Here is a 24,794-nt window from a genome sequence, read left to right as displayed (position 1 = left end):
AGGAGAACAGCAGTTGGGGCTAAAATTAGGGTTAGGGGTAGGGTTAGGTTAGGGGTTAGGGGTAGGGTTAGGGGTAGGGTTAGGTTAGGGGTAGGGTTAGGTTAGGGTTAGGGGTAGGGTTAGGTTAGGGGTAGGGGTAGGGTTAGGTTAGGGGTAGGGTTAGGGGTAGGGTTAGGTTAGGGGTAGGGCTAGGGTTAGGGCTAGGGTTGGGGCTAAATTTAGGGTTAGGGTTGGGGCTAAATTTAGGGTTAGGGTTGGGGCTAAATTTAGGGTTAGGGTTGGGGCTAAACTTAGGGTTAGGCTTCTTTCACACTTACGTCGGTACGGGGCCGTCGCAATGCGTCGGCCCGACATACCGACGCACGTTGTGAAAATTGTGCACAACGTGGGCAGCAGCTGTAGTTTTTCAACACATCCGCTGCCCAATCTATGTCCTGGGGAGGAGGGGGCGGAGTTACGGCCACGCATGCGCGGTCAGAAATGGCGGATGCGACGTACAAAAAAACGTTTCATTGAACTTTTTTTGTGCCGACGCTCCGCCAAAACACAACTGATCCAGTGCACGACGGACGCGACGTGTGGCCATCCGTCACGATCCGTCGGCAATACAAGTCTATGGGCAAAAAACGCATCCTGCGGGCACATTTGCAGGATCCGTTTCTTGTCCAAAACGACGGATTGCGATGGAATGCCAAACGACGCAAGTGTGAAAGTAGCCCTAGGGCTAGGGTTAGGGTTGGGGCTAAAGTTAGGGCTAGGGTTGGGGCTAAAGTTAGGGTTAGAGCTGGGATTAGGGTTAGGGTTTGGATTAGGGTTCGTATTAGGGTTAGGGTTGGCATTAGGGTTACGCTTGGGATTAGGGTTAGGTTTGGGATTAGGGTTAAGGTTAGGGTTGTGATTAGGGGTGTATTGGGATTAGGGTTAGGTTTGAGGTTAGGGTTGAGATTAGGATTAGGGGTGTGTTGGATTTAGGGTTTTGATTAGGGTTATGGTTAGGGTTGACATTAGGGTTGTTTTGGGGTAAGGGTTGTGATTATGGTTAGGGTTAGTGATTAGGATTATGGATGAGGTTGGGATTAGGGTTAGGGGTGTGTTGGGGTTAGGGTTGGAGCTAGAATTGGGGGGTTTCCACTGTTTAGGTACATCAGGGGGTCTCCAAATACGACAGCCAATTTTGCGCTCAAAAAGTCAAATGGTGCTCCCTCCCTTCTGAGCTCTGCCGTGCGCCCAAACAGTGGGTTACCCCCACATATGGGGCATCAGCGTACTCGGGATAAATTGGACAACAACTATTGCAGTCCAATTTCTCCTGTTACCCTTGTGAAAATAAAAACTTGGGGGCTACAATATCTTTTTTGTGGAAAAAAATAATATTTTTTATTTTCACGACTCTGCATTCTAAACTTCTGTGAAGCACTTGGGCATTCAAAGTTCTCACCACACATCTAGATAAGTTCCTTGGGGGGTCTAGTTTCCAAAATGGGGTCACTTGTGGAGGGTTTCTACTGGTTAGGTACATCAGGGGCTCTGCAAACGCAACATAATACCCGCAGACCATTCTATCAAAGTCTGCATTCCAAAACGGCGCTCCTTCCTTCCGAGCTCTGCCGTGCGCCCAAACAGTGGTTTACCCCCACATATGGGGTACCAGCATACTCAGGACAAATTGGACAACAACTTTTGGGGTCCAATTTCTCTTGTTACCCTTGTGAAAATAAAAATTTGGTGGCTAAAAAATCTTTTTTGTGGAAAAAAAAAATATTTTTTATTTTCACGGCTCTGCATTATAAACTTCTGTGAAGCACTTGGGCATTCAAGGTTCTCACCTAGATAAGTTCCATGGGGGGTCTAGTTTCCAAAATGGGGTCACTTGTGGGGGATTTCTACTGTTTAGGCACATCAGGGGCTCTCCAAACGCGACATGGCGTCCGATCTCAATTCCAGCCAATTCTACATTGAAAAAGTAAAACGGCACTCTTTCTCTTCCAAGCTCTGCAGTGCGCCCAAACAGTGGTTTACCCCCACATATTGGGTATCGACGTACTCAGGAGAAATTGCACAACAACTTTAGTGGTCTAATTTCTCCTGTTACCCTTGTGAAAATAAAAATTTGTGGGCAAAAAGATCATTTTTGTAGAAAAAATGCAATTTTTTTTTTTCACGGCTCTACGTTATAAACTTCTGTGAAGCACATGGGGGTTCAAAGTGCTCGCCACACATCTAGATAAGTTCCTTAAGGGGTCTAGTTTCCAAAATGGTGTCACTTGTGGGGGGTTTCCACTGTTTAGGCACATCAGGGGCTCTCCAATCGCGACATGGCGTCCAATCTCAATTCCAGCCAATTCTACATTGAAAAAGTAAAACGGCACTCCTTCTCTTCCAAGCTCTGCGGTGCGCCCTAACAGTTGTTTACCCCCACATATTGGGTATCAGCGTACTCAGGAGAAATTGCTCAACAACTTTTGTGGTCTAATTTCTCCTGTTACCCTTGTGAAAATAAGAATTTGTGGGCGAAAAGATCATTTTTGTGTAAACAAAAGCGATTTTTTATTTTCACGGCTCTACGTTATAAACTTCTGTGAAGCACTTGGGGGTTCAAAGTGCTCACCACACATCTAGATAAGTTCCTTAAGGGGTCTAGTTTCCAAAATGGTGTCACTTGTGGGGAGTTTCCACTGTTTAGGTACATCAGGGGCTCTCTAAATGTGACATGGTGTCCGATCTCAATTCCAGCCAATTCTGCATTGAAAAAGTCAAACGGCGCTCCTTCACTTCTAAGTTCTGCGGTGCACCCTAACAGTGGTTTACCCCCACATATGGGGTATTGGCGTATTCAGGAGAAATTGCATAACAAAATTTATGGTTACATTTCTGTTTTTACACTTGTGAAAATAAAAAAAATGGTTCTGAATTAAGATGTTTGCAAAAAAAAGTTAAATGTTCATTTTTTCCTTCCACATTGTTTCAGTTCCTGTGAAGCACGTAAAGGGTTAATAAACTTCTTGAATGTGGTTTTGAGAACCTTGAGGGGTGTAGTTTTTAGAATGGTGTCACACTTCGTTATTTTCTATCATATAGACCCCTCAAAATGACTTCAAATGTGATGTGGTCCCTAAAAAAAAATGGTGTTGTAAAAATGAGAAATTGCTGGTCAACTTTTAACCCTTATAACTCCCTAACAAAAAAAAATTTTGTTTCCAAAATTGTGCTGATGTAAAGTAGACATGTGGGAAATGTTATTTATTAACTATTTTTCATGACATATCTCTCTGATTTAAGGGCATAAAAATACAAAGTTTGAAAATTGCAAAATTTTAAAAATTTTCGCCATATTTCCGTTTTTTTCATAAATAATCGCAAGTAATATCGAAGAAATGTTACCACTAACATGAAGTACAATATGTCACGAAAAAACAATCTCAGAATCAGCGGGATCCGTTGAAGCGTTCCAGAGTTATAACCTCATAAAGTGACAGTGGTCAGAATTGCAAAAATTGGCCTGGTCATTAAGTACCAAATTGGCTCTGTCACTAAGGGGTTAACTTGCTTATCTGTTCACAATAACAGTAATTTTGAGCAGGAGTGCCCAAACATTTACATGCCACTGTATGTAGAAGAGATCTGATTTGTATTTCTCTGAGATCACTACCTGTAAGACTCCCATCACCATTAGGATCTTCACAAGAAAATACATCTTGAGAGCGATCACTACGAAATTTACCCAAAACTAAGCATCTATATAAAATTGTCTCTTAACCTTGTAATATTTGAAACCTTAATAGATTCATTAAAACACTGTTCCTTTTGCAGATAAACGTAGATGAAAACTGTGTTCTTCATGCACCTTTGTTCCGAGATGACGATTCTAAGAAAATGCTGCTCTTAGTAAACCCAAAGAAAAGAGACTCAGGTGTGGAATAGTTTTGGCTATTAAGCGTTGATAACGACCCTTAGGTCAGTATGCATATAGAAGATGCCAGATAGTAGACATTGAATGGATAAACGATAAATGAATGTACTGATGATGTGTCTGAACACTGACCTGAGTGTTGTCCATGGAGTCAGATGGGTAGATGCAGCACCACTTATCCCGTGTCCTGAATGATCCACTTGGAAAGAATAGGCTTTAGCTGTGTCCAGCCTGACAATGTGATTACCAGAAATTCTGCTCTATTGTCAGTAGAAGGGCTCATTTCTATTACGTTTTACTGCCTTTTTAAATGTCTTTTTTATTCTTTAATGTGTTACTTTTTGTGTCATCTCAGTTTTGGCTGTGTATATGAATGACAAGTGGTGGGGTGTAGATGAAGTCCTAATGTCAATGGATCCAGTCCAACAAGGACTAAAAAAGGTGAGTGATCTATATTTATTTTTTGTTTAAAGGGGTTTTCTTATCATCAGAGACAACTCCTTTCAGCATGCAGGCGCTGTAGTGATGAGACATTCTCCCTAAAATGCCCCTGAAGAAAATGTGGTATTATTTGGCCACCATGCAGATGCATGGACAGCTCAAGTGTTCAAAGAGCGACAGGCGTTGACATTGCTGGCATCAATGAAAGAACTGGGTGCCTAGATTAAAGAAGAATGGGTAGTATTGTTTCAATGAATGTTTTTGAGTATCCCACACATTTTGGAATTACATGCATACTTCTTCTCAAGTGGCCCCACATGTAGAGGTGCTTTCTTTATAATGTAACTAGCTGAAGAGCCCGGCGTTGCCTGGGCATAGTAAATATCTGTGGTTAGTTATAGCACGTCACTTCTCTTATTTTCCCATCACGCCTCTCATTTTCCCAATCACATCTTTAATTTTCCCCCTCACATCTCTCATTTTCTCCCTCACACCTCTCATTTTCTCCCTCAATCCTCTCATTCCCGCCTAACACTTGTCATTTCGACCTCACATCTGTCATTTTCCGATCACTACACTATTTTCCCTCACTCCTCTCATTTTGCACTCACACCTTTTCATTTTCACCTCACACCTCTCATTTTCACCTCAGTATATACATGTTTGTCATCTCCCTTATATATAGTATACACCTGTATGTCATCTCCTGTATATAGTATATACTAGTGTCATCTCCCCTGTATATAGTATATACCTGCTGTGTGTTATCTCCCCTGTATATAGTATATACCTGTATGTCATCTCCTCCTATATAGTATATACCTGTATGTCATCTCCTCCTATATATAGTATATACCTGTATGTTATCTCCTCCTATATATAGTATATACCTGTATGTCATCTCCTATATATAGTATATACCTGTATGTCATCTCCTCCTGTATATAGTATATACCTGTGTGTCATCTCCCCTGTATATAGTATATATCTGTGTGTCATCTCCTCCTGTATATAGTATATACCTGTATGTCATCTTCTATATATAGCATATACCTGTATGTCATCTCCTCCTGTATATAGTATATACCTGTAGGTAATCTGCTCCTGTATATAGTATATACCTGTGTGTCATCTCCTCCTGTATATAGTATATACCTGTATGTCATCTCCTCCTGTATATAGTATGTACCTGTATGTCATCTCCTCCTTTATATAGTATATACCTGTGTGTCATCTCTCCTGTATATAGTATATATCTGTGTGTCATCTCCCCTGTATATAGTATATACCTGTGTGATCTCCTGTATTAGACCTCGTTAACACGTTATTTGCTCACTATTTTTACCTCAGTATTTGTAAGATAAATTGGCAGCCTGATAAATCCCCAGCCAACAGGAAGCCCTCTCCCTGGCAGTATATATTAGCTCACACATACACATAATAGACAGGTCATGTGACTGACAGCTGCCGTATTTCCTATATGGTACCTTTGTTGCTCTTGTAGTTTGTCTGCTTATTAATCAGATTTTTATTTTTGAAGGCTAATACCAGACTTGTGTGTGTTTTAGGGCGAGTTTCGTTTGTCAAGTTGTGTGTGTTGAGTTGTGTGTGGCGACATGCATGTAGCGACTTTTGTGAGATGAGTTTTGTGTGGCAACATGCGTGTAGCAACTTTTTGTGTGTCGAGTTGCATGTGACAGGTTAGTGTAGCAAGTTGTGTGCAGCAAGTTTTGCGCATGGCGAGTTTTGCGTGTGGCGAGTTTTGAGCGGCGACTTTTGTGTTTCGACTTTTATGTGGCGAGGTTGGTGTATTTGTGGTGAAATGTGTGTTAATAATATGTGTTCAAGCACGTGGTAGTGTGTGGCGCATTTTGTGTGTGTGTTCATATCCCCGTGTGTGGGGAGTATCTCATGTCGGGGCCCCACCTTAGCAACTGTACGGTATAGACTCTTTTGCGCCATCGCTCTCATTCTTTAAGTCCCCCTTGTTCACATCTGGCAGCTGTCAATTTGCCTCCAACACTTTTCCTTTCACTTTTCCCCATTATGTAGATAGGGGCAAAATTGTTTGGTGAATTGGAAAGTGCGGGGTTAAAATTTCACCTCACAACGTAGCCTATGACGCTCTCAGGGTCCAGACGTGTGACTGTGCAAAATTTTGTTTCTGTAGCTGCGACGCCTCCAACACTTTTCCTTTCACTTTTTTCCCCATTATGTAGATAGGGGCAAAATTGTTTGGTGAATTGGAAAGCGCGGGGTTAAAATTTCACCTCACAACGTAGCCTATGACGCTCTCAGGGTCCAGACATGTGACTGTGCAAAATTTTGTTGCTGTAGCTGCGACGCTTCCAACACTTTTCCTTTCACTTTTTTCCCCATTATGTAGATAGGGGCAAAATTGTTTGGTGAATTGGAACGCGCGGGGTTAAAATTTAGCCTCACAATATAGCCTATGACGCTTTCGGGGTCCAGACGTGTGACTGTGCAAAATTTTGTGGCTGTAGCTGCGACGGTGCAGATGCCAATCCCGGACATACATACACACATACACACACATACACACACACATACAGCTTTATATATTAGATTTTGCCTCCCTTTAAATGTAAGCATATATGTCTGTGAGGATGAGCAGTCAGGTCAGGAACACAGTAAATTTCCTATAATATTATCTATATTATTTCTGAGCTTTGCAGCTGTTTTGACCTCAGTCCGGCTGGGACTCACCGTGGCAGATTAGGTTTTCCTAATGTTATTTTTCTCGCATCATGTCACAGTTTTCTGGGCCTGAGGCACAGATCGATCTCTTTATTACTCATGTAGCGGGGCTGAGAAGTGATCTTGTCAGCAGTTTGTGATTCTTTGAGAATTGGTACTTCCTTTGAGTAATCAAGTTTGTCATTCCTCAGGTTCAGACATGTGGAGAAAGGATTGTCCTCTTTGTTCTGAACTGCCTGGTGTGTGGCTTTGTGGAGGGCGGCGATTCGGAGGATGGGGTTTGCTTCCTTCCACACTCTGCAGGGGAGCTGGCCAAGATATTTTGGCACCACGGAGAGGCTGTGGCGTTCTACACGTACAAAAACAAAGGTGAATGCCCGAAATGTCACTGTATCTTATTGTCTTTCTGGTGAAATGTGATGTATTGTACATATTCAGTTACAATTTTGTGTTTCTGTTAAATGTTTCCGTTAAAATGAGGTTGAAAACCGAGTGAGTACAAGGAGAAAGGAAGAAGAGTTTACTGGTTTTCTCGTAACAAAATTAAATTGGAACTACTTAAGAAGGAGGGAAAGGACCCCTTGGAATGTGGATCATATCGCCCCATATCATTGGTGAACGTAGATTATAAAATCTTCACTAAAATATTGGCCACTAGACTAAATACAATCATATTAGATCTTATACACCCAGATCAAACAGGCTTTATGCCTGGGAAAAGTACCTCTATTAATATTCGGCGGGTCCAATCAGTGATTCAATATAGCTCCCTAGAATTGGATAATAACTGGGCTCTGGCATCCCTAGACACAGCTAAAGCGTTTGACTCCCTTGAATGGCCTTTTCTTTCTGCATGTCTGCAGAAATACGGTTTTGGAGATAAATTTATTAGAGGGATAGATACACTATATAGGAATCCTAGGGCACGGGTAATTGTGAATAATTCTATCTCTGATTCTTTTACTTTACATAGGGGAACCCGTCAGGGATGTCCTCTGTCCCCGGCCCTCTTTGCCCTCGCGATAGAAGCATTGGCAATACGCATAAGGTCTTCCACGGATATCAAGGGAATAAGTATTGCGGATCGTGTAGATACCATCGGTCTATATGCTGATGATATGATCATATTTATGGATAAAACAGAAGAAACACTACCGCGAGTAATAACGACTATAGATAATTTTAGCAAATTCTCTGGTCTCTATATCAATTGGGATAAGTCTGCTCTGATGCCTCTGTCTCATGCGCCGATGCCCCGTCTCGAAAATCTCTCGTCACTACCTGTAGTCTCCAATTTCAAATATCTAGGAATACATATGTCTCAATATAGTCAGCTGGACCTACGACTTAATATTTATCCACTATTGGACCTGGCCAAATCTAAATTCATAGCTTGGAGCAAACTCCCTCTCTCCGTTGCAGGTCGCATTAATTTAGTTAAGATGATATTGCTCCCCAAATTTAATTATTGTCTCCAACATAGTGCTGTGCCAATACCCAAATCTTTCTTTGCAAACTTAAACTCCCTGACCACGTCCTTTATATGGGGGAAGACTAGACCCAAACTCAAGCTATCTACTCTACAGAGACCGACAAGGGGGGGAGGGGCAGCCTTACCAGACTTTTATCTATATTATCTTGCTGGGCAGGCTAGGGCGATAAGCAAATGGATGCCTAGCAACTCCCTACCTAATTCAGAAAGCCATATAATCCATTCTGCCCGTATTGACTGTCCACTGGGTTTTTTGGAAATGGAGAAAGTCAGTGCTCCCCGTTTGCTGCCATTGCTTCGACAAGCGAGATTAATATGGAGACAAATTAAAAAAGTTATTAAATATACAGATATAATAGCCGAAATGCCACTGTGGTATAATAGTTATTTTCCAGAATTACTAAATCACCCGTCTACTGAGTTCTGGATCTCATGTGGTGTTCTCTCGGTAGGTAATTTGTATAACCAAGATGTTTTTGTGTCCTTTGAACAATTGCGGGATACCTGCAATATCCCAAGATCTCAATTCTTCCGTTATTTACAGCTGAGGTCAGCTTTCCAGTCACATATGCGAAATGCAGGTGCAGGTCGAGCAATTTCATCTTTACCCCTTATAGGCATTCTCAAATCACAGGGTCCTCAGGGGCTCATTTCCTCTTTATACACATACCTATTATCCGTGGGAGATGGGCTCACTATTAACACCTTAAAAAAGAAATGGGAGGGACTCCTTCCCGATACACTGGGAGAGGAGTGGGAAGATATTTTGGAATCTCCAACTAAAGTTTCTCCCTCAGTTAACAATAGGATGACCCAGCTATATATTACATATCAGACTTATCTGACTCCGACACGACTTTTTAAAATGGGCCGCCTTCAGACGTCAGACTGCTTACGGTGTCACGCACATGATGCGGATTTTACCCACATGATATGGCGGTGCCCGGTAATCCTTCATTATTGGAAAGAAGTCACGACATTGTTAACGTCTTTATTGTTAATCCCTGTCCCACTTGAACCATTGACTTGCCTATTTGGGGTGTGGGATACAGAGACCTGGGATCACCATACTGGGATCTTCCTTCGAGAAACGCTCTTCTTAGCACGAAAGGTACTGGCATTAAGGTGGATGGGTAGCTCCTCCCCGTCTCTCAGAGCTTGGATTGACCTGGTGAACTCGGTTATCCCATATGAAAGAACACTGTACCATAATAGAGGATGCCCAGGTAAATTCGAAAAAATTTGGGGTAGATGGAACTCATCTCATCATACTCTGTAGTCTGCGTGGATTAGATATATGCACGGGGAGGAGGGCATGGGGTTTGGGGACATCGTTGCAGAGCAAACTTGAATCTGTTTTCTTTTGGCGACTTATTACTAAAGGTTAAAGTTGTTTAAGTTGTATAGTAGGTATTTTGTAGGTACTAGTGATTCAACATGCACAGTCTATTGCCTCTGAACTTTGGATGCGATGATGTTTGTAATCATTTGTATCTGATGGTATGTTTAATAATGATAAATGTAATATGTGCAATGTTTGTCTATTCTGAAATTAATAAACGAATTAAAAAAAAAAAAAAAATTAAATTGGAACCACGTTTTCAATGCATCCATGACATTGTGCTGCAGACTTTGGTTGCTAATTGTCATATGGTTTTCATTGCCTTAAGGAAATGAAAATTAATATTTGTCAATGACATAAACTTCCATCTCTCTTTTTCTTAAATCCCTAACCGTTTCCCCTCAGCTGACTTATTAACCATTTACTAGTTGTGTTTTTGTTCAGTTAAAGGGGTGCTCTGCCCCTTTCTAGAACCTGTCCTATGGCCCCAATGTACTAAAATAAAGAAATAGCATATATTCACCTATTGATGCGCTGTTGGTCCTCCATTGTCCGTTGCACTGGCCTTGGCCCTGCTAGTTTCCTCTTCTGGATTGGTGAGAGCAGAAGCAGTGGCCACAGAGATTGTCTGCAGCTGTCAAGCTCATACCATCCTAGAAGAGAAGGGTGGGAGACCTAAATGGGCTACTCGAATATTGTCCAGTTATTAAAGCGAACTTCTGATCAAAAATTAAAACTTCACAGTCCTTATATGCAGAATTCTGTGACTCTTCCCTTAGCTATTAACACTGTCGGCTAAGTTATAGGTACAGTGGAGATGCCGCCTGGTCACCGGTCATTGTATCTACAAGCCTAGTGCTAATTTTTCCTTTCAACTTTTCGTACACTCCTACCATGCACACCGCCAGGCTGATGCTGCTGTAATAACAGGACTTCATTAACTACCAAGTTAACATACACATAGACCGTTTTCAAATCCCTTTTTGGTAACCTAGTTAAGATATTTTATCTAGCCCTGTCGTGTTCTTTCTCTTCCTTGTTTCTTCTGGATGTCTCAACAGCAGGGAGAAAATAAAGGACTACAGCAATATGGAGTTCCATAATGAGAGTGACAGAGTTGGCCACGTTCACACGTTTAGTATTTGTCCAGTATTATATATCAGTACTAGATGGTGGCCCGATTCTAACACATTGGGTATTCTAGAATATGCATGTCCACGTAGTATATTGCCCAGCCACGTAGTATATTGCCCAGCCACGTAGTATATTGCCCAGCCACGTAGTATATTGGCCAGTCACGTAGTATATTGCCCAGCCACGTACGTCACAGGTTAAAAAATAAACATATGCTCACCTTCCGAGGGCCCCTTGTAGTTCGGTCACATGACTGTGACGTCATGGCAGGTCCATCTCACGTAGGCGCGCAGGACCTGTAATAACGTCGCGGTCACATGACCGTGACGTCATGGCAGGTCGTTCTCGCGCAGGACCTGTGATGACGTCGCGGTCACATGACCGTGACGTCATGGCAGGTCCTTCTCATGCAGGCGCGCAGTGCCTGTGATGACGTCGCGGTCACATGACCGTGACGTCATGGCAGGTCCTTCTCCCATACTATCCTTGCCATTGGAACCTGCCGGTTGCATGGAGCGGTCACCGGAGCGTCGCCAGGAGCGGGAAAGGCGGCGGAAGGTGAGTATATAATGATTTTTTTATTTTTTTTAAATTATTTTTAATATTAGATGTTTTTACTATTGATGCTGCATAGGCAGCATCAATAGTAAAAACTTGGTCACACAGGGTTAATAGCGGCGGTAACGGAGTGAGTTACCCGTGGCATAAGGCGGTCCGTTACCGCTGGCATTAACCCTGTGTGAGCGGTGACTGCGGGGAGTATGGAGCGGGTAGGGAGGGACTAATCGGACTGTGGCCGTCGCTGATTGGTCGCGGCAGCCATGGCAGGCAGCTGGCGAGACCAATCAGCGACTTGGATTCCATGACAGACAGAGGTCGCGACCAATGAATATCCGTGACAGAAAGAAGAACAGACAGAAAGACGGAAGTACCCCTTAGACGATTATATATATAGATGTGTAAGCCAAAACAAGGAGTGGGTGATAAATACAGAAGTGGTGACGTGTTTCTATTATACTTTTCCTCTGATTGTTCCTGATTTTGGTTTACAAATAGTGAACATGTGAATGTGGCCTAAGATTTCTGGCTTGACGCACAGAGGCACGCGCCACTCGTTAGATGCTCCTGATTCATGAAGATTCGTCCAACTCTTCTTGAATTGGGAGCTTTTGACTCCATTTTGCCCCCTCAGCAAAACCAGCAAGAAAATCGCTAATCTTGATGAATCAGGGCCTAACTTGTTTTTAGGTGCGTTATTTGAGTTATTCTTTAATTTAAATAATATATATATTGAAACTAGTTCTATTTTTCCACTACTAGTACAGGTGAATACACACTAGTCTGTGAGTATATATTTTAACATTGCTTATTCGTATTGGTCAGTGGTGCTGCGACAATGATGAAGGAGTTGTTTGGTTTAGAAAAAAATTTCAGATACATTTTCCATGAGCCAGAATCAGAGGTGTATATACCATACGCTCACTGTCAGTTCCCCAATAACCAGCTAAGGCCTCTTTCACACTTCAGTTGTTTGGGGTCAGTCACTACCGACATAGTGACGGATTGACGGATCCGTCACAATTGTTGAGAAAACGGTTCTAACGGATCCGTTTTTTTGACGGATCCGTTACTTGGGGGTTGTCTGGGAAAAAGTATCTACTTTTTGGAGCATGCGCAATTGAAAAAACGGATTGGGGCGATGGATCCGCCGAAATGACGGTTGCGACGAATCCGTCGCCCATAGGCGGCCATTCTATGGAATGGCGGACGTGACAGATCCGTCACGATCCGCCATTTCGGCGTTGACAAAAAACGTTTCAATGTCCGTCTATGTCCAGAAAACGTCCGCCAAATTTCGACGCATGGCGGATGGAACGGACGACTATCCGTCACAATCCGTCGCTAATGCAAGTCTATGGGAAAATAACGGATCCGTAAAAAGAAATTGATGGATCCGTTATTTGAGGAAAATGGCGGTTTTAGACTGACGCCAAACAACTGAAGTGTGAAAGAGGCCTTAGTAGTGGAAGCAGCCGCGTCCGTCACCCATCAGTTAATTGTCCTGACGATTGGAGGCAGCAGAGTTGCGTATCACTGACAAACTGGTGGGATATGGGTGATCTCTCTGGTGTCATCTGTGACGTACTGGTAACAGTGGTGGGATCTGTATGACCCCTCTGTTATTATTCTTGACATCGAACGATGGAGATTTAAACATCCCATTTTGAGACGCTATGGCTGAATCTGGCCTAAAACAAAAAAAAAACTCCCTAAACTTTGCAGTGCCATCATACTCACTGAGTAGAAGAAATACGCCACGAACATGCCATGGATAGCAAATTCTGTTTGTGTGTGTGTGTGTGTGTGTGTGTGAGAAAGTATGATGATTGAATATTGCAGCAAATTACAAATAGTGTAGGGGAAAAAAATTCTTGTCTTTTTTCTTGAGCCAATGGAAGTGAATTATCAGTGCCAGGACTTAATGATGCTTAAGTGACCCCTGTTGTCCGGTAATGACATGTTTACCCTGAGCCCGGAGTGAGATGGCGGCTGGACGAACATTGTTTGTGAGCTGCCTGTGCTGCATTCTTTCTTGGTGGTGTCAGTGTTTTTAACAAACAGGGTCATTTTTTGGCAGCGAGGTCTCCTCTGGCCTCCCCAGTGCCAAGGCCAGCATTAAAGCCGCAGAAATAATTACCTCCTGTTGACTGTCTCATCAGACTGAAGTGACAATATCCGCTGTGTGTTTTGACTATATACTCAGTCTGCTGACTTGTTCAACCATAAGGCCCCGTCACACATAGCGACGCTTGAGCGATTCCGACAACGATACGACCTGTCAGGGATCGCTCAAGCGTCGCTATGTGGTCGCTGGTGAGATGTCACACAGTGCGATGTCCCCAACGACGCAGCAGCGATGCGGCGAACTGTAGCGACCTGTAGAACGATGCTATTTCATGATGATTCAATGGGACGTCCTGTCAGCGAGGTCGTTGGTAAGGTGTCAAACACAGCGATGTGTGCTACCCAGCGGGACCTCAACGATCAAAAAATGGCCCAGGTCATTCCGACACGACCAGCGATCTCACAGCAGGGGCCTGATCGCTGCTACGTGTCACACATAGCGAGATCGCTACTGAGATCGCTGTTGCGTCACAAAACTTGTGACTCAGCAGCGATCTCGCTAGCGATCTCGCTGTGTGTGACGGGGGCTATAGAGAACATGACCTGCCAGCCAGATACAGCCCACTTACCCTTATCCTTAACATTGACGCAATGTTTTAATAGATGAACTAGTGCTCCCCTTTCTTCCTTCACCGTAACTGGATCTGGAAAAATAGTCCCAGAATTTGTAATGGTGTGAAAATCTATTCTAGTACTAATTACATATGCCTATTATGTGTGCACTAACTATACGTAAACTGTACTGGTAGGCACAGATTACTATTATTTTTGTGTCTTTATTAATATAGCACTGACATAGTCTGCATATCTGTACACAGATTGTAATTGTTCCCAGTTCTTTGTTTGCTCAGTATACTCTTCCTATGCTGGAGACACATTAGGGTCCTATCAGTTTAATACCATATTTTGGGGTATTGGAAGGGTCTATCATTACAGGAGACATCAGATACAATTACTAGGAGAACATATAAATAGGACCTTCCACTGTATTTTGTACCTCCTGTTGCCGCTTGCTTCACTAATTCTGGAACTGTTTTCCTTTTCCTTCTGTGTCCTTTTGTTCCAAAGTTATGTTCCCCAGGAATCGTGCATCTTTATTACCAGGGGGCATAGGAGGACCACAGAATAAAATGAAAAACTGTTACAGAATCGGTTGAGGAGCATCAAGGTACTCAGTTTGAATAAAAACTAAAAATGGTTAGAGAGATTGCCCACTACTTTATCATTGATAATCTAAATTAATAGACGGCAAATGTGCAGTACCCTGCCATGGCCACTATGGGAAGACGGAGCAGCTCTGCAACTGAGCAACTCTGCAGCGAGAACAGTTGATCGCCGGGTGTCGGACTCTACCTAATCAGATAATGATGACTTAGCCTAAGGATAGGTCATCAGTGATAAAGTAGTGGACAACCTCTTTAAAGGTCGTCATCATCATAATCAGGATTAGTCCCTTTAAATCAGAACGCCTCAATGGCTCTTCCCAGCAGTTTCAGGAAGGTCTATGTGATATGCTACTTAACTCTCCAGCTATATGCATTAGCAGGAGCTGGAAATTTACTAGAAACGCTTTCTAGGGTGTTGAAAATTTGTCAGTGGTCATCCATTGCAGGACACAATCCTCTGCTTGGAAAACATCTAGGGGCAGTCATCAGGGTACACACACTGCCTACAACTGAGTAATGGCCGTGTACAGTCTTTTTGTCCAGTGCGCTGTCCTTTGGTAAAATGTTAATTCAAGATTTCCCAAAATAATTTTTGGCTTAATATTCTTTTTTTTTTCTTAACCAGGCAGCCTATGTGGCCGGAGCAGTCAGTGTTACATGCTACCAGTTCTGGACACCATTTATGTGCGGAAGAAATGGCGACGGCATGGTTTTGGGATTGCAATGCTGAAAGACTTTTGTCAGACTTTTGGACAAGAAGTTGCCTTGGGTATCAGCTCTCCCCTTTCTCCAGAAATGTATCATGGTAAGAAAAGCCTAACATAGGAACATGGTATTATTTGGTTGGATATTGCGCACTCATTGTGTTAACATATACTGTAATTAGTTTATCCATGGAACATGAAACTCTAGACCAACGGTTCTCTGCTCATGAGAGGGGAAATAACAAATTTATTTGAGTATTTACCAATGAAATTGTCCGGCTGCACAATATCCAATATTCACAGTCTGATTTGTGGACTGACTACATGTCTCCTGACCTGGACTTGACCGCCTCATAGGTTTATATGAGGCTGTTCAGTTTGGGTCAGGGGACCCGCATCCAGTCTTTCCATCGTGATCCATGCTCTGAACGTTAATATATAAAGTATAAAGCCGACCTAAAGCTGATCAGTAAATGGCCTAAAATCAGCTAACGAGCTGTTCACAAGCTGAATTCTTTATTCCTTGGGTCGGAGGTATATTTCTGAGAGAAGACTGCAGCATATACCATTTTATATAATGTCTTTAAAGAAATACTGTATGTCATGTAGAATACAGTGTCGCTATGTATAGGATAAAGCCGCAGACTACACTTTACCAAACATACTAACCCTTCATATGCCAAAAGACTATCTTGGCATACCACCAGGTGCCATACCACCAGGGGGACGTGAGACCTCAAGGATGCCTTCAGCATAGGTTGAGGCAGTTTTCCAAGTGTATATGCCTGATCAGTTCACATTACAAGATATTTACAATACTTAATCCTGGAAAAGCAAAGTTTCAAGCAGAACAGGAATTGATCTAATATCTGTATTGTTCTGCAGTCAGATCCTAATTTATCACGACTCCTCACAAATAGTCTGTCTCCCAGATTAAGCATAATATTCTTCTCCTCTTAGTCTGTGGCAGATTTCTAGCAGACAGTCACAAGGAACAAGATCGTCTGTGGGAAGTGGATCCTCCAGGGGACTGGAGCCAGCGCGCTAATATTTGGTTCCAGATTCTGCTTGGTGAGACCCCAGTGGTAAGTTTTTAGATGGTATTGTAATCTAAAGATAGCAAGGCATAAAAAAAAGATTCTTATAGGAATCAGAAGTTCATATTTCAAAATTGATGCTGTCAAAAAAGACTTCAGCCAACCCTTCAACTGGTAAAAATCACACAGAGGGCCCATGTGCTCACATAAGCATGTAATACGAATAAATATTTTCGCCACATTTGGCAACCACCATAACTTAATGGAAATTTTACATATAACCTAAACTAGAAAGCTGCTTTTGGAAATAGACAATTTAAGCCCTTTTTTTATCTGCCGTTTGGTGGTGTACCAGGCTTTGTAAAACATTGAGAGACATGTAAAATTTTCTCAAGAAGTCTCAGGGCTTTATTGCTGTATGGTGGTCAATCCTAATGATAATGAAGTTTGCTAAATCAATAGTACAGGCAAGTTTTATAATACAAAAATTATCAGAGAATTCCGCTTTCTTCTCCACTTATCAGACACTTCTTCCCTTCTCAACTTCTCATCCACTCTGAAAAACCTGCTGAAATCCATGTTGCTCAGATAAGACTGACTGCAGGTATTATGAGACACATCTCATTATACTCTATAGAGAAAGGAGGAGATGGAGCAGGGAAAGGAAACAGGCAGAGGTAGACAAAATCATTGTGCAAAGCTCTGAAAGGCTAGGTTCACACTTGCGTTGTGCAGTCCGTTCAACAAATCCGTTAAACGGACTGCATTAATGCAAGTGCCAACTTTGGCACTGCGCTAGCGCAGATGCAGCATCTGCTAGCTCCATCTGCGCTAGCAGTGCGCTACTAGTGACAAACCCGGAAACGCTGCAGCCCGCGTCTCGGGTCCGTCACTTAATGATGGCACATCGCTAGCGCACGCCCATTGTGGGCGTGCGCTAGCGATGCGTTCGCCATTGCCAGTAATTGCGGCGTTAACGGACTACGTTATGCCGCGGTGTAACGTAGTCCGTTAAACGGGTTCACACAACGCAGTGTGAACCCAGCCTTAAGGTACCGTCACACATAGCGACGCTGCAGCGATACCGACAACGATCCGGATCGCTGCAGCGTCGCTGTTTGGTCGCTGGAGAGCTGTCACACAGACAGCTCTCCAGCGACCAACGATCCCGAGGTCCCCGGTAACCAGGGTAAACATCGGGTAACTAAGCGCAGGGCCGCGCTTAGTAACCCGATGTTTACCCTGGTTACCATCCTAAAAAGTAAAAAAAAACAAACGCTACATACTTACCTTCCGCTGTCTGTCCTCGGCGCTCTGCTTCTCTGGTCTGGCTGTGAGCGCCGGGCAGCCAGAAAGCAGAGCGGTGACGTCACCGCTCTGCTTTCCGGCTGACCGACGCTCACAGCCAGAGCAGGAGGAGTGCAGAGCACAGCGCTGGAGGACAGACAGCGGTAGGTAAGTATGTACTGTTTGTTTTTTTACTTTTAGGATGGTAACCAGGGTAAACATCGGGTTACTAAGCGCGGCCCTGCGCTTAGTTACCCGATGTTTACCCTGGTTACCAGCAAAGACATCGCTGAATCGGTGTCACACACGCCGATCCAGCGATGTCAGCAGGAGTCCAGCGACGAAATAAAGTTCTGGACTTTCTTCCCCGACCAGCGATCTCCCAGCAGGGGCCTGATCGCTGCTGCCTGTCACACTGGACGATATCGCTAGCGAGGACGCTGCAACGTCACGGATCGCTAGCGATATCGTCTAGTGTGACAGTACCTTTAGAAGTTTTTCACCTCACATTAGAACTTGATTTGGATCTAAACAGTTCAGCTCTACTGTAAGTTTTCTCCATGCTGCAGCAGCTTGCATCTGTTTGCTAAAAAGGAAAGAAGATCTGTCATTGTACGGAAATAGCGCACAGATTGAGGAATTTAGCTAAAGATGTTAAGACCGTGCTTGGAGATACTGGTGTCACTCCCTTCAACAGCTAGACTCTGAACAGCAGACAAAAAGAATCAAACCTTCTGTGCTTATTAAATCTTACACTTTATAGAGCTATGGGTGTGGAAAAAAACTGAAAGGAAACAACAATAGTAAAGCATCACTATTTAATGGGGCATTACATCCAAACTCACTTATTGTACTCACAAGGTTCGACAGCAGTATATATATATATATATATATAGCGTCTTGGAGTCCGATCCAAAAAGAATGTGTCTTGCACGCTTGCTCAACTCCAGTTTTGCCTGTTCGGCATTGTGCAGGGCATGTCTACATCATTAACACTATCAATTCTTATATCCTTGTGTCAGCAATAGCACTCCCCAAACATCTTAGATAGGCATTAAAAGTAATCACATCTTCTAAGCACGGATCTAGCTGAATGCCCTACCACAAAAAGTAGTAATGGCAGACACTATAACAGCTTTTAAAAAAGGGCTGGATGATTTCCTCAATACACATAACATTGCGGGTTATAGTGACAAAAAATGTATAACTGGTGGTTATACGCAGGCGTGTACTACGGAGGACAGAGAATGAACTTCAATCCAATATTGCAGCCAGCATGCAGCCAGCGGGTAAGGAAAGGGTGAATCAAACAACCGAAAACCCCGCCCCTATGGCTGAAGATTGTTCCCTCCAAATTCAGGTGACAGAGTCCCTTTAAGTATTATTGGTATTTTTTACTGACTGAATTGGAAAACTGCTTTTTTTGAAAACTGCAGCATGTCACTTCTTTCAGTATTTTTTTTTTACCTATCGAAAGCAACAAGTAAGTGCAAAAACGCAGCTAAAAACGTAGTTTTGGTGAAAAGACCTAAGAAAGTTGTGTCATGTTTATTTGGGGTTTTTTTTTAAGGGGGGGCACTAAACCTTATCAGCATGCACAAGGGACAATAAAAACTCAGTAAAACCTGCTTTTTGTGAGCAGTTTCTTTACTGCCAAGAGATCAGGTTTTGCCTGTGTAAAAAAAAAAAAACGCAGTAAAAACACAAAGTGTGAACCTAGCCTTTTTGAGGGGCACCTCTGTAATTCTACCGCAATCCTGAAAGGGCTGATAACAGGGGACAATAGATTTAAGTTAAGTGCCGCACAAATACACAACATAGAATTTAATTTGTGTCCATTTCAGAATATTTGAAACCCCAATTTTATGTTCATGTTCACCCACATTCGGCATAGAGCCTTGTTCAGATGAGCCAAGTCTTGTTCTGTCCGTGAGCAAAAAGGATAGCGCATGGACTGAGTGGCGTGTGGGAAAAAAATTGCTTCGGTCAAGACAAAAGCTGCTTCTATCCTTCTCACAAGCTCTTGACCGTCCAGTTCCTTCACAGTTGAGGATCTCCAGATCCACCGAGGCTGTAGATTTGCTGCACTGAATGCGGTTAAATGCTGACATGGTAGATCCGGGTAAATACTGTTTTCTGCTTCTTATTGTAGAGAGCGAGTCGTTCTACGAAGACATTATCTGAGCCCACAGAAGGGGAGATTTCCACGCCAGAGAGTCAGAGGGACACTGACAGAGGAAGCACCGTCTCTGAGGATTACCGGAATACTGGATACTCAACTCCGCACCTCGGCAAGAAGAGGAAGACTCGCGTACAGAGGGTCTATGAGAGAAAGCAACGTAAAATCTGCTGATGCGACTGCGGGTCGCATCATACTAGTCCTTATTTTATGCTGCACAGATGGTGAATTATTATTTATAACCGGCTACTCTGAATGTAGGGAAACTATAAGATGTATTGAATCACAGTGAGGAGTGAAATAAGCCATGCTTTACATTGCACTATAACTTTATTACTCTGCATGGACTTTGATTACAAGCAGTACATTACTTATAATACAATATAAAGGTAAATTACCAGAAACAAGACGGGTGTTTTTTTTAATGCAAGACTAAAGTTAAATTAGTGGTGCCATCTATTGTTATCATTGTGTTACTGCAGGGAGTCACCTGAGTCTTGTTTTTTTTTCTTCATATGCACTGTATGTTGTATCGTGTGAATGGGAAATAGTAAATGGATGACTTACTGAAATTGTTCATTCATTTTAATGTATAGTAAGAGAAAGAAGCAGGAGACAGTTACAGACAATTGTATCAAGTCTACTGTATTATGTTTATTATGTACACTGCCATGGAGTAAATGGCGCTATAATAATACTGTATATTGCTAGGTGAAAAAAACCCAAAATGAAATAATTTATAGTCTTAAGTCTTCTACTGCTAAGTTATTAAAATATTAGTTATTATTACTTTAGGTTCTAACCAACATTCCCCAAATTTTCAAGCCAAGTAGCTGGCAATATGACAAATTGAAAGTATCGAATTCTCCCCTGTTTAATGCCGCAATACTGCCTACGTGATGCTTTGGTGTTAGTTTGAATCCCTGCAGTGATGGTGACGCATACAGCCATGTGACAACTTCGGCCCATTATTGGCCTCAGAGTAGATGATGGAGTGTATGGCACAAATCCGTTACTCACCTTTTCTTATTTTCAGTGCCCAATTCTGCTCCCTTGCCCTATGACCGCTGGCGATTCTTTACTTTATGCTGCATTCTGCTTGGATTTTTCGACTTGCATCAACTGTTTCTGATGGTTAACCAGTTGTTTGCTATAAGCATTATGAACTGATATTGGTTTGTTCACGTTATGCTACAATCTGCTGTGGATCCTACCACCTACATCCAATTTCTGCTTTGGATCTGTCATTTTCTTCTTTATCTGCCCTACTTTTTATTTGGCTTTCTGTGTGTCCTGCCTTGCTTATTTGCCTGCCATCCAGCATAGCCCATAGTGCCTTTCAATCTGCTGTGCCAACTTGTTGGGTTCATGTGTCCATCCTGACTTGCAGCTTCATGAACCCACGTCTCTACTTGAACCCTAACAGTGAGGCCAGTGATTGGCTGTAACGGTAATATGGATGATGCCATCAGTGCAGGAAAACAAGCACAAATAGTCAAGGACCACAGATCACCAGTGCTGGATAGACCGGATTGGTTATTCACATTTCCTGTTGTCTGAAATTTAAAAAATCCAAAACAAACCTTCTAATTGAGCAGTGGTAAGTCTTTTGTGTCTCACAGATATGCCACTCAGGGCTCTTAGAAAGCTGCGTGATAAGCTTCTATATGATGCTTAGTTTTTTTATCCACTGCGCTTTCCTAGATATTGGTATACAGTAATAATGACTAGAATTGTAGACTTGACATAAGAAGAATGCAATATTTTTATATTAAGGGTTTATTTTAATTTTTTAATTTTTAAAAAGAAATGTTATTTAATCAATTCATTGTTTGCACTATTTAGATAATGGCGGGAGACTTACATTTAAATGCTAAATACACTAGGAGAACATCCGGTCCATATGATTTGGGCAATAAAAGAACACTTTCTTGGGATCTTATCTGTAAGAATCATTTAGATTGGTAGTTTTAGCATTACAAGGGACATTAGAAAAGTGATAACCTGATACAGACTGTGTAAGTGTGCCTTGTGTGATTTGTATACCTTGGGTTCACTGTGGGATGCTGCTACGCTCTGATATATTGCACTATAATTTTGTATTGATTTTTTTTGTATATAATTTAATTTCACATGATTGCCTTCTAAATGGGCAGATTTATAGTGTGCGGACTTCTCTTTTGCAATCATAATAACAATAAACCTTTTCTGCTCTCACGCAATGCTGTGTTTACATTTTGGTCGGTGGGGTTTTTTACAGATATGTCCTTCTGTACTGTAGTAGTAGTTGTTACATGAAGAGTCTTTGAACAAATCAGCCATAAAGAAGTGGTACCAAGATTACAAGTGATAACCTATTCACAGGACCCAATGATTTCTGACAATGGGTCTCTGGAGTCCCCCATTTGAATTGAGCGATGGTCGAGCATGCACCACTATATCCATTGTCTATGAACTTGATTGAGGTAACCGAGCGCTGTACTTGGGCCATGTTCCTGAGACAATAACTGGATCACTGTGTCCTTTACTCCATTTAAATGGGGAACTACAGAGCCCAGTTCTTGGTATGGGTGAGGGGTCTAAGCGGTGGGACACTCATCAATCACAGTACAGTCTTAGTACAATGTCTTTATGGTGACCATGCAAAAAATTGTCTGGTTAACGATTGTTACCCTGATGTAGTCATACACATTTTAGTCCATATTGGCTACTACAGACATTCTAAGTGGCCATCCCTGTGAAATGATATTGGGGGAAGGAGTCGGACAATGGATATACAGGTGTTGTCACAAAATTAGAATATCATCAAAAAGTTAATTTATTTCAATTCTTCAATACAAAAAGTGAAACTCATATATAGAGTCATTACAGACAGAGTGATCTATTTCAAGTGTTTATTTCTGTTAATGTTGATGATTATGGCTTATAACCAATGAAAACCCAAAAGTCATTATCTCAGTAAATTAGAAAAAAAACAGATTGAAAAATTATTGTAAAATCCGAAATGTTAGTCTACCGAATTGTATGTTCAGTAAATGCACTCAATACTTGATCGGGCTCCTTTTGCATTAATTACTGAATCAATGCGGCGTGGCATGGAGGTGATCACCCTGTGGCACAGCTGGGGTGTTATGGAAGCCCAGGTCGCTTTGATAGCAGCCTCCAGCTCATCTGCATTGTTGGGTTTGGTGTCTCTCATCTTCCTCTTGACAATGTCCCATAGATTCTCTATGGGGTTAAGATCAGGTGAGTTTGCTGCCAATCAAGCACAGTGATACTGTTGTTTTTAAACCAGGTGTTAGCACCTGTCCACACTGCCAAAAGTACCAAGTCCTGCTGGAGAATGAAAGTTCCATCTCCAAAAAGCTTGTCAGCAGAGGGAAGCATGAAGTGCTCTAAAATTTCCTGGTAGACAGCTGCGCCGACTTTGGTCATGATAAAACACAGTGGACCTAAACCAGCAGATGACATGGCTCCCCAAACCATCACTGATTGTGGAAACTTCACCACAGACCTCAAGCAGCTTGGATTGTGGCCTCTCCACTCTTCCTCCAGACAGAGGGACCTTAATTTCCAAATGAAATGCAAAATTTACTTTCATCTGAAAACAAAACCTTGGCCACTGAGCAACAGTCCAGTTCTTTTCCTCTTTAGTCCCGGTAAGACGCTTCTGGCATTGTCTATTGGTCATGAGTGACTTGACACAAGGAATGCGACACTTGTGGCCCATGTCCTGGATACGTCTGTGTGTGGTGGCTCTTGAAGCAATGACTCCAGCAGCAGTCCACTCCTTGTGAATCTCCCCTAAATTTTTGAATGGCCTTTTCTTAACAATCCTTTCAAGTCTGCGGTTATCCCAGTTGCTTGTGCAGCTTTTTCTACCACACTTTTTCCTTTCACTCAGCTTTCCATTAATATGCTTGGATACAGCACTCTGTGAGCAGTCAGCTTCTTTAGCAATGACCTGTAGTGGCTTACCCTCCTTGTGGAGTGTGTCAATGACTGCCTTCTGGACATCTGTCAAGTCAGCAGTCTTCCCCATGATTGTGGAGCCTACTGAAACAGAATAAGGGACCGTTTTAAACACTTAGGAAACCTTTGTAGGTGTTTGTTGTTTATTATTGTAATTTACTGAAACAATGGCCTTTGGCTTTTCATTGGCTGTAAGCCATAATCATCAACATTAACAGAAATAAACGTTTAAAATAGATCACTCTGTTTGCAATGACTCTATATAATGAGTTTCATTTTAATTTGGGCTTTTTTTAGCATATCACATTTAAAAATAAAAATCTAATATTCACGCAGCTCACTGGGGCTTATTTAGACTCCTACTTCCTGTTGTTTCAGGAAATTCATAAATACTTTAGTAACAGTAGACTAACTCAGACCCTATCTTTTGTATTGAAACATCTAATGAACGTGTGTAAAAGTAATTGTGAAGTGAGGATCACCCATTGTAATACATTGTGTGTATCCTGTGTGATCCGCAGTAAATAGAGGCATCACCTGTCATTGTAATCTGGCCTCTGCTGAAATAGCTATAAACTTCTTACCCCAATTCATCATTGTCTTTGCACCTGTTTATGTCTATCTTTCTCTGTTTTGTGCTTTTTTTTTTACCCAATTCATTATTCTATTTGTGCTATTTTTGAGGTCTACTGTAAATGTACTCGCCTTTTTGTTGTTTTGTTTTTCA

The 24,794-nt window shown here is 42.2% G+C and overlaps 1 protein-coding gene across 1 annotated transcript in view; it reads left to right on the top strand.

Moving 5' to 3' along the window:
- LOC138676729 (protein FAM169B-like) overlaps nucleotides 1-22,315 on the top strand; it is a 64,330-nt gene extending 42,015 nt beyond the window's left edge. The window contains exons 3-8 of the mRNA XM_069766281.1: nucleotides 3,811-3,910; nucleotides 4,266-4,351; nucleotides 7,261-7,438; nucleotides 15,514-15,693; nucleotides 16,553-16,677; nucleotides 20,069-22,315. Coding sequence (XP_069622382.1) covers nucleotides 3,811-3,910; nucleotides 4,266-4,351; nucleotides 7,261-7,438; nucleotides 15,514-15,693; nucleotides 16,553-16,677; nucleotides 20,069-20,269 — 870 coding nt within the window. The 3' untranslated portion in view covers nucleotides 20,270-22,315. The remainder of the gene's footprint in view (nucleotides 1-3,810; nucleotides 3,911-4,265; nucleotides 4,352-7,260; nucleotides 7,439-15,513; nucleotides 15,694-16,552; nucleotides 16,678-20,068) is intronic.
- The last annotated feature ends 2,479 nt before the right edge of the window (nucleotides 22,316-24,794 follow it).

Source organism: Ranitomeya imitator, chromosome 4, assembly GCF_032444005.1.
Source record: "Ranitomeya imitator isolate aRanImi1 chromosome 4, aRanImi1.pri, whole genome shotgun sequence".
Classification (NCBI taxonomy): domain Eukaryota; kingdom Metazoa; phylum Chordata; class Amphibia; order Anura; family Dendrobatidae; genus Ranitomeya; species Ranitomeya imitator.
The sequence above is the reverse complement of the archived record's forward strand: the minus strand, read 5'-3'. Positions and strand labels throughout refer to the sequence as shown.